Here is a 10,757-nt window from a genome sequence, read left to right as displayed (position 1 = left end):
CAGAACCATCTTGGCTTAACAGTAGATGTATCTTCTCCCTTTTGGCCTTTCGTTTCTGCAGGTATTTACAGGGGAATCAAAACTACTCCCCTTAGGTCCTGATCTTCCTTTTGTTTAAGTAAAGGTAGAACCTTTGACAGTTGCGATTGGTTTAGGATCTTGAATACTCCCATAGCATAAATTTGACATGAACCGTACTTCCTTTTCTATGAAGTTCCCCAGATCAGGAAACATGGCCTCTCGATTCTCATTTTCCTCTAACAGACCAGCATTAACTTTTCTCTAAGTCTATAGGGCAGTTTAGAGTGATCATTTTCAAATTGCTAACAACATTAATTTCTTGCATGTGGACTAAGAGGGTAGTCATTACTTTCATACTTCTAAGAAATATCGCAAAATCCCGCAATGCTTTTGCATCTACAGGCTGGATAGCGGTCCAAGCGTAGGCCTTCTTCATGAGGATGTCTTTGGATCATGGAAGTTTAAAGGGACTTTTCTGTAGTGTGTCGGCAGCGATCGGCGACTGCGGGGGGTTCAACAGCCCCGACCATGGGTGTTCAAACAGGGAAGATGATTGAACTTATAGAAGTTATATAGAAGAAACAAGTTACTTCTTACTTTTACCAATATGTTTAAAACATTATTTTTATGTGATCAAACATCAAGGCACAAAAACAAGTTGCTTCTCATTTTTTATTTTGCTTTAGCTAGAACACCATGGTAGTTCAGAGATTAAAGTTAAAGGGCAAGGACATAGTGAGAGATTAAAGCCACAGAAGCATGCATGCCAAAGTAGCCGAAGATAAGGCTACAACTGTAATAAAAAGCTGTCTGGAGAACAATTAGAGAGTGACCAGGCCGTGTTGTCTCCGAATGTTCCAAGCCAAAATTGGTTGCAAATAAAGGCTTTTCGTCTTCTTGAAGAATTCTCTGTGTCTGTGTCATCTTATCCAAACTTTGAGTCTTAAAACCATGACAAAATTGGCGCAGCGAGCAGGGTCGGTAAGAGACCATTAATTAAAAGAGAAGTAGCCCAGGGCCTTCCCAGCCCCTTATGTGGCTCTTAAGGACAACAAGACAAAGGTGGCCACCTAAAAATTATGCGTTTTTTCCGCTTCATTTGGATTAATAACCTGTTCATGATAAGCCATTGGGGACACAGAAGTGCCTAGGTAGCTAGAAGGTCTCACCGACCCAAGAATCTGGCACTAAATTGTTCTAAAAAGTAGGCCCGGAGGGTTGTCCGAGAAGGCTGCGTTGTGTGTGGTGAGTAATAATATATGTGATAAGAAAGTAATGTGATATTATTAAGAGTTTATTAAGACCTCGTGGATACCGCCTTGAGAGGTCAGGGGTTTGCACGGGCGAGGCAGGCATTAAGACTTCGTGGATACCGCCCTGAGAGGTCAGGGGTTTGCACGGATGAGGCAAGTATTTTGTGGATACCGCCCTGAGAGGTCAGGGGTTTGTACGGGCAAAATAAGAATTTAAGGTAAGTGCGTAACAGAAAGTGTACACAGTGATAAAATATTGTAGAATAGCAGAAAGTAGAGTGGCAATAATAATAGTGTAAAGTTATATTGCAATAAGAATATATTAAGGTAATATAATAACTACAAGGACGGATGAGGTGTAAGGACTGAGTTTCTTAACTGTTTGTGAAGATAAGCTTGCTGCATTCTTTCTGCTGCTTGTTCTTTCAGCATTCTTTCTGCTGAGAGATCAAGACAAAATGTGTTCCTTTGTCTCGAATTAATGGGAGTGGCGTGTGGTCAGATGTTGAGTGACTAGGATTTTGATTGGTTGTGATCTTAGTGGGGTGTGGTTAGAATTTGAGTGACGGTGAGTCTGGCTAATCACGATCTGACTCAATGTCCAATCACAGCACTCAGGAACCTGACTGATAGGGGATTAGACCATCCTACTTTAACATAAAAGGGAGCTAGGATTTATATAAATGTTAATTTTGAAACTTTAATCCATGTAGCCAATTGCATACTTTTTTTTGAAGTAAGAATGGAACGAATGCGATTTGTGTGCAAAAACCGGTTTTGAATGATTGAGGAAGTTCATATATGTGATAATTATTTTGTTTGTTGTAGACCAGATTGTAAGGGTAGGTGTATGTTCCTTTAATAAATTGTAAGCAACGGGGGAAGGTTACGAACAGCTGTAAGGTAACGATTAACGCTTTGTATCCTCGTAACTTAAAAGTGGAAAGTTGGAAAATGTAGGTTGCTTGGTTCTTTCTGATATTTCTTTTAGATTTCTTTTCAGTAAAGTTAATTTGGAAAATTGTCACTAGTACTACGAATTGTAAATTTAAAATAGTGGTGAGAATGGATTGAAATAATTGGAAATAAGTTAATTGCTGAAACATGACCAGCTTTTATGGTTTGTTGTTTTATGGTAAACATTCTTGTTGGAGAAGGGTAATGATTGTTTGTTGAGATTTTCAGAATTTGCTGAGATTTGAGGAAGTGGCCCAAGGAATGCACTTTCAAGGTAAATGTGTGACAAGATGGAAGTGTTAATTATGAATAATATGCCCACAGATAAGTTGGAAAAGTGGGAAAAGCGGAAAGGAAAGGAATTAGATACACTTAGGCAATTTAGAAAGAAAGGAGAGAGAGGCAGTTAGGAGATAACAGAAGTAGAAAACGACAGGTGTGAAGTAATGAAGCAGGAGGAGTGTGGAAGATTAAAAAAAAGATAGATGAATGAATTTGTAAAGAGGCTAGAATATTTGAGAAGCAAGAAATTGAGTTTAGAATAAGAAAGAAGGCATACCAGAAATGATTAAAGTGGGAAGCAGAGGGATAAATTGATGAGACTGCTTTAAAACGAAAGGAGCAGGACATACACAGATTATCCTTTGGGGCACCCATTAACTGAGAGGGCTAAAAATACCGTACCCAATATGTCTGATGGGGCAGGAAATGGCTTAGGGCTTTGGAGGAGGAGAACGTGGGACGATTATTGGCTATGAGAGATTTGAAGGCACTGTTGGTGAAAGTGATAGGAACCACTAAACTGACAGAACTATCAGATTCAGATTCAGGTTCAACTTTAATTGTCATTGTCAGCGTACAGTACAGACAACGAAATGCAGTTAGCATCTCTCTGGAAGAGCGACATAGAATATGATTTCAATAAATACATCTGTTTACATGCATACAGTCATAGTGTGTTTCCTGTGGGAGGATTGTCCGGAGGGGGTGGGGGGGGGGGTGGTCTCCAACTACTGAAGATGGCTGGTATACAAATGCCGTGGACAATGTAATAAACAATGGCATGCTGTTTGACACAGTCGGGCAGAGGGTATGGCAGGCCCTCAGACAATGTTACCCACTCCTTGGACCCCAAGGAATAAAGGGGAGATCCACTTGGAGAGGCAAATGATCCAGCAGCCTGTCTGGAGAACCAGCTGAAAACGTGGAGAGTTGAAAATGAACAAGAAATAGAAGGCAACCAGTTAATGAACAGTATATTCTGAACCACTGTGGTGGATGTCATTCCTCCTAAAGTAAAGGAGGAGGTGGTGGGATTGTAATTTATTTCCCACCCCCGATTCAGCGATCAGTTGGTCTCTGCGGTCGAGAAATATCGCAAAGATAGGAAAAAGACTTGCAAACCAGCAGGACGAGGTGTAGAGAAAAATTATGTAAATGTAAGTTGAAGAGCTTAAAAAGAAAGAGCGTGAAAAAAAGAAAGACAATGTTGTCAATAACAACAGACCTGGTTGAAAAGACTGAAATAAGTGATGCACTGACACACAGTGAGTCCTATGACAGAGCCAAGCAGGGGCCAGAGAATTACATGCCAATAATACATGTCTTTGGGGGAGCGTTTCCTCAAAATGCCCTATCAGGAGTGAAATAAATCTGGATATAAGCCCAGACAGGACTGGTTTCCCAAGGGAGTGAGGGATCTAAAGGAGGAGGTCAAGAAAGGCTAGGATGAGGTAGGGTTTTAAATACTAGCCCCATGTTTTAATAAGATGATAAAGGCAGAGTTGGAAGGTGTACCCTTAGAAAGTATTTGATACAGTATGTGGATGATTTGTTGGTTTGTTCCACAAGTGAGAAGCAATGTGAGAGAGACAATGTAAATCTAAAACCTCAGAAAGCAGGACAGATGACGATGACCTTGGGACAGGCAGGATATAGTTCAGACTAGATTGGAAAGTATTTTGAAATTGTGACGTAATTGAGAAAGATATTGAAGGAAGAAGGACAAACAAGCCTAAAGAATGTTTTACAGTCAGAGATTTTGAATGAAGGGGACAAAACGGTTTCGCTTGTGAATGTTTCTTGTTAAAGGGATCATAATAGCAAGTATGTAGGGTTGTATGTAGCATGATGCATAAGGATGAATTAGACTTTAAGGTAATTAAATTGGAAGGCTGTAATCTTGCTCAGCTCAGTTGGCAGAAATTAAGGCTTTAAGAGCAGCATGTGACATGAGGGAAAGTGAGAAAGCTGAAGTTTCATGTCACATGTTTGGAACAGTAGGGAAATAGAAAGGCTTTGAGAAAAGCAACGGAGACCACATGAAAAGTTAGCAGTAAAGCTAGATCTGATAAGAGCAATATTGAAGTCAGGGGCACTAGCTGTAATTAAATGCCAAGGACATAAGAAGGGAAATTAAAGTGCAGACAAAGCAGCCAGAACAGCGGTTGTTACATCTAGTTTGGATCGATTTAGATGTAAAGACTGTAGTGTAGTTTATGATGAATAAGGTAATTAAGAGGTTTGGTAGACCTACAGAAATCAGCTTTGACAACGGATTGTTTTCATTTAGGGAGTAGTCAAATTGGCGCTACAGGTCCTTAGAGTAAAACACAGATTTGGGTGTGTAACACCTGCAGTCACAGGCATGGTGGAAAAAATAAATGGAACATTGAAGGTTAATATAAATAAGATTTGTGTAATTACAAAGTTGAATTGGATCGATGCCCTGCCATTGGCACTGAAGAGATGTTGCATGAAAACTAACCGAATAACCCACATAACACAACATGAGATATTTACTTGCCGACCTATGCAGGTAGCACAATGGAGAGTTTGGAACAGTTAGAGGTAGAATTTAAGAAGTGTATGCAACAGTAAATTATGATATACAAGTCTATTTATGCACATGCAAAGTAAAAGCTGTTGGAGGTGGACCAGGAGGAAGGACCCTTTAAACCTGGAGACAAGGTGTATGTATGAGATTTCCGAACCACCCACCGATGTTCAGGTAGAAGCTACCTAATACCATTTCAATCCTTACATGAGGGCTATCCCGCAGGTACGAATATATAATAGCCATGAGGTAAGTGAACAGGAGGACAAAGAAGTGAGAGAAGAGCAGAGTTCTAACAAGAACATTGTTTGACGTCAGTGGTGGGCAAATTAATGGAAAGGATACTTAAAGATAATATATATAAGAATCTGGATAAATAGGGTCGGATTAGGAAGAATTAGCATGGATTTGTGACTGGAAGGTCATGTTTTCACTAATACTGAATTTTTTGAAGAGGTTATTAGGGAAATTGTTGAGGGTAAAGTGATGGATGTTGTCTAGATGGACTGCAGTAAGACCTTTGACAAGGTTCCACATGGAAGTTTGGTAAGACGGTTCAATAAGGAGGTAAGGTTGGTTAAGAAGGTTCAGTAAGGAGTAGCAAGATGGATTAAACAGTTGCTGTATGTGAGATGCCAGAGAGAAATGGTGGATGGCTGTTTGTCAGGTTGGAGGTCAGTGACGAGGGGTACCTCAGGGATCTGTGTTGGGTCCACTGTTGTTTGTCATGTACATCAATAATCTGGATGGTGGTGTGGTAAATTGGATTAATAAGTATGCAGATGATACTAAGATATGTGGTGTTGTGAATAATGAAGTAGATTTTCAAAGTCTACAGAGAGATTTAGGCTATTTGGAAGAGTGGGCTGAAAGATGGCAGATGGGTTTAATGTTGATAAGTGTGAGGTGATACATCTTGGAAGGACAAATCAAATAGGACTTCCATGGTAAATGGTAAATGGTTGCGAATTGAGGAATGAAGTTGAACAGAGGGATCTAGGAATAACTGCATAGTTCCCGTAAGGTGGAATCTCAAGTAGATAGGGTGGTAATGAAAGCTTTTGGTGTGTTGGCCTTTATAAATCAGAGCATTGTGTATAGAAGTTGGGATGTAATGTTAAAATTGTACAAGGCATTGGTGAGGCCAATTCTGGAATATGGTGTACAATTTTGGTCGGCACATTATAGGAAAGATGTCAACAAAATAGAGAGAGTACAGAGGAGATTTACTGGAATGTTGCCTGGGTTGGAGAGAAGGCAGGGATGGGAGTTGGATTATCAGCCATGATCATATTGAATGGCGGTGCAGGCTCGAAGGGCCGAATGGCCTACTCCTGCACGTATTTTCTATGTTTCTATGTTTCAGCAACTAAGATACAGAGAAAGGTTGAACAAGTTAGGTCTTTATTCTTTGGAGCGCAGAAGATTAAGGTGGACTCGATAGAGGTCTTTAAAATGATGAGAGGGATAGACAGAGTTGACGTAGATAAGCTTTTTCCGTTGAGAGTAGGGAAGATTCAAACAAGAGGACATGATTTGAGAATTATAGGACATAAGTTTAGGGGTAACGTGAGGGGGAACTTTACTCAGAGAGTGGAAGCTGTGTGGGATGAGCTTCCACTGGAAGTGGTGGTGATAGGTTCGATTTTATCATTTAAAAATTAATTGTATAGGTATATACAACCGGTAGGCGGCGCGGCTCTCGCCAGCAGCGGCCTCTGCAGTCCGTCTGCGTTTTTATTATTTTATGTCTATGTTTTAATGTAGTTTTTGTTATTTTTGTTGGGGTATGTGTGTGGGGGGGTGGGGGTGGTGTGGGGGGGGGGGGTGGGGAAACTTTTAAATCTCTCCCTGCACGGGAGACCCGACCTTTTCTTTGTCGGGTCTCCGTTGTCGTTGGGGCTGCGACGAGGAGCGGCCTCCAACAGGAAAACCGGGTACTCCAGTGCCGACTACTCACCTCACCGTCGCGGAGCTGGCCGAGTCCAGAGCGGGTGGAGCTGTGGTGGACGCTGCTGCGGCCCGACCCCCGGAGATTCGGTGGCTGCAACTGCGGGTTTGGCGGACGGCACCGGGAGCCCGCGGGTCCCTGGAGGGAGACCGCTTTTCGGGGCTTCCGCAACGGCGACTTCTCCCGCCCGAGTTGCGGGGTTGAAGAGCTCCTGGAGCGGGGCCTTACAGCACCGCCCCGCGCGGCTTGGAATGGCGGCGGGCTGCGAGCGCGCACCGGGGGCTCTAACACCAAGACCCGGTGCGCGAACTTGCATTACCCGGCGTGGTTTAATGGCCACGGGACAATTCGCCATCGCCCGCCGGGGGCTTTGACTTTGACTCTGACATGGGGGGGAGAGTGCAGTGGAGAGAGAAGTTTTTTTGGCCTTCCATCACAGCAATGTGATGGATGTTTATGTAAAATATGTTGTGTCTTGGGTCTATTTGTTGTAATGTATGGCTGCAGAAACGGCATTTCGTTTGGACCTCACGGGGTCCAAATGACAATAAATTGAATTGTATTGTATTGTATTGTATTGTATATGGACGGCAAAGGAATGGAGGGTTATGGTCTGAGTGCAGGTAGATGGGACTAGGTGAGAGTAAGTGTTCGGCAAGGACTAGAATGGCCGAGGTGGCCTGTTTCATTGCTGTCATTGTTATATGGTTAAGCTAATGTGAGTTTCTGGAGACATTAGTGACTATGAGATTGGTGTAAATAAGGTGAGAATAAGGGGTGTATGTGTCTTGTTTGGGGAACAATGTTTCACCTTCATACGTGATAATACTAGCCCGGAGAGGTCTTTCACTAAAGCAATGGATACGCTAAAAACCTAAGGAGTGAGGTTAAAAGAAACGTAGAGATAAGACATCAATTGTATGGGTGGCTGGAGAGCATGTTGGGGGGTTTGGGGAGAATGGCTTATTAAAATTGGTCTGACTATAGGGGTCGTACTACTTGCAGTGGCAATAATGTTGTGCTATGATTTCCCCTGTATTAAGTCCCTCCTGGTGAAAGCTGCTGTGAAACAACTGCCAATGATAACGGGTGCAGACGAATCCGGCCCTAAAGGAAAGTGGACCTCGGTGATAGAATACTACTACGATGAAAAAGAACTGTTAGGAAAATGTTAAATGAAGCCTGTAAGGGAAGCTGGATCTTTTTTCCTGCGTCACGTATTGGGGGTGGGTTTTTGGCCCGTTTCTTAAGGAGTCAGAGAAAGAATACTACACAGCATTACGTAAACTTAATTAAAAGAGCCTGCATTTTAGGGCTATATGAGTGATTAGACCTGGGGGATGTGTGTGTGGTTTTCTTTGTCTTTTGAGACTTGTCAGTCTCAGAGGAGGAAGTTATATAGAAGTTATATAGAAGAAACAAGTTACTTCTTACTTTTACCAATAAGTTTAAAACATTATTTTTATATGATCAGACATCAAGGCACAAAAACAAGTTGCTTCTTATTTTTTATTTTGCTTTAGCTAGAACACCATGGTAGTTCAGAGATTAAAGTTAAAGGGCAAGGACATAGTGAGAGATTAAAGTTACAGAAGCATGCATGCCAAAGTAGCCAATCACCAAACGATATTGCCAAGTGCAGGATCTATCTTTGAAGTAGTGGGGAGGTGTGCGACTGCCCTACGGCTACAGATATGCATGGAGGTGCGAATAATTTCTTATCATTTCTGGAGATGGTTGGCATTTTCTTGGATCAGTCACTGGCTGTGGCTGAAGAGAAAAGATGCTGCCTGGGCTGCCACGTGACCATCTAGAGGCTAACCATAAGACACACACCCAGGTCTCATCACCCTGCGGTGGGCCTGTCTCGACTGAGGGCTTCTTGTGATAAAAGGCCGAAACACCCAGTGACGTCGAGGTACACAACTGAAGATGTATCAGAAGACAGATATGCATGGAGGCGAAACGTTACCCATTCCTTCCTGCATTTTGTGTCCAACTAAACAGCGCCTAGCTATCCATGCGGCGGTGTGCCAGCAGGCTGGAGGAGCAGGCAAAGGCCTTGCCACAGAGCGGGCAGGTGAAGGGGCACTGGCTGATGTGGACTCACCGGTGCTCCAGCAGGTGGTCAAGGAGGGTGAAGCCCTTACCACAGGATGGGAAGGGGATGGGACGCACACCGCTGTGGGTACGCCGGTGCTGCCACAGGCTGGACATGCGGGTGAAACCCTTGCCACACTCAGCGCACACAAAGGATCTCTCTCCGGAGTGTATCCGCTGGTGCTCCCGCCGCCCCCGTGCTCTCTTGTCACAGTGGGAGCAACTGCTCGCCGGCGTGGGTCCGCCGGTGCTGCCGCAACCCCCGCGAGCTGTCAAACTCCTCACCGCAGTACGGGCAGTCGTAGGGCTGGCTACTGGTGTGCTCGCGCTGGTGAGACAGGGCATGGGAGGCCATGGTAAAGCGCTCTCTACACACCGGGCTGGGGACTGGATAGGCGCCGGTGTGCAACCGCTGGTGGGACATCAGCTTGGAAGGGCGGGTGAAGCCTTTGCCGCACTGGGCGCAGGTGAAGGAGCGCTCGCGTGCATGTGTGCGCTGGTGCACCAGCAGGGTGCCGGACTGTGTAAAGCCCTTGCCGCACTGGGCGCAGGTGAAGGGGCGCTTGCCACTGTGGGTGCGCTGGTGCTTCAGCAGGTGACTGGACTGGGTGAAGCCCTTGCGACACTTGGCGCAGGTGTAGGGACGCTCGCCGGTGTGTGTGCGCTGGTGCATCAGCAGGGTGCTTGAATGGGTAAAGCTCTTTCCGCACTGGACGCAGGTGTAGGGGTGCTCCCCTGTGTGGTTGCGCTGGTGCATCAGCAGGTGACAGGACTGGGTGAAGGCCTTGCCACACTTGGCGCAGGTGTAGGGACGCTCGCCGGTGTGGTTGCGCTGGTGCTTCATCAGGTTGCTGGATGAGGTGAAGCCCTTGCCGCACTGGTCGCAGGTGTAGGGGCGCTCGCCAGTGTGGGAGCGCTGGTGCACCAGCAGGTGACCGGAGTGGGTGAAGCCCTTGCCGCACTGGGCGCAGGTGTAGGGACGCTCGCCGGTGTGCTGGCGCCTGTGCTCCTTCAGGTGTGTGGACGACTTGAAGCCTTTGCCGCAGTCGGAGCAGGTGAAGGGCCGCTCACTGCTGTGCACCCGCTGGTGATCCCGCAAATCTGACAACCGGGGAAAGCTCTTACCACAGGTGGAGCAGCAATAGGGCTTCTCGTCCGTGTGCACCTGCCGGTGGATCTTCAGCTCATTCGCCGTCTTGAAGCTCTTGCCGCAGTCAGAACAGGTGAAGGGCCTCTCGCCGGAGTGCACGCGTTTGTGCCGCAGCAGGCTGCTAGAGCAGGTGAAGCTCTTGCTGCACTTCGAGCAGTCGCAGGGACGTTCTCCCGTGTGCACCCGCCGGTGGATCTCCAGCTCGCTCGGGTACTGCCAGGCCTTGTCACACACGTCGCACGCATAACGCTTCTCCTTGTTGTGCATCGTCATGTGGTCCTCCATTGAAGCTCAGCCCCTCGAAGCTCAGCCTGCACTCCGAGCAGATGGGGGGGGGGGGGGGGGGCTCACCGACACCCTGGCCACCCTCAATGGCCGCCCACGTCCCCGTCTCTCCGTCCACAGCAACTAGCACATATTGGGTGCGTTTATGGCAGAGGAAACCGTTATATAATTCTGCACGGCACAATGGTGCGGCGGTACAGTTAC

At 45.7% G+C, this 10,757-nt stretch overlaps 1 protein-coding gene across 1 annotated transcript; it reads right to left on the bottom strand.

The window, feature by feature from the left end:
- Window positions 1-9,347: 9,347 nt before the first annotated feature.
- LOC116970528 (zinc finger protein 239-like) lies at window positions 9,348-10,535 on the bottom strand (the record flags this gene model as incomplete). The annotated part of the gene is made up of 1 exon (XM_033017165.1): window positions 9,348-10,535. A coding segment is annotated over exon 1 (1,188 nt), but the record flags the coding sequence as incomplete, so codon positions are not given.
- Window positions 10,536-10,757: the final 222 nt, after the last annotated feature.

Source organism: Amblyraja radiata, unplaced genomic scaffold, assembly GCF_010909765.2.
Source record: "Amblyraja radiata isolate CabotCenter1 unplaced genomic scaffold, sAmbRad1.1.pri scaffold_996_ctg1, whole genome shotgun sequence".
Taxonomy (NCBI): Eukaryota; Metazoa; Chordata; class Chondrichthyes; order Rajiformes; family Rajidae; genus Amblyraja; species Amblyraja radiata.
This window is presented reverse-complemented; position numbering and strand designations above follow the sequence as displayed.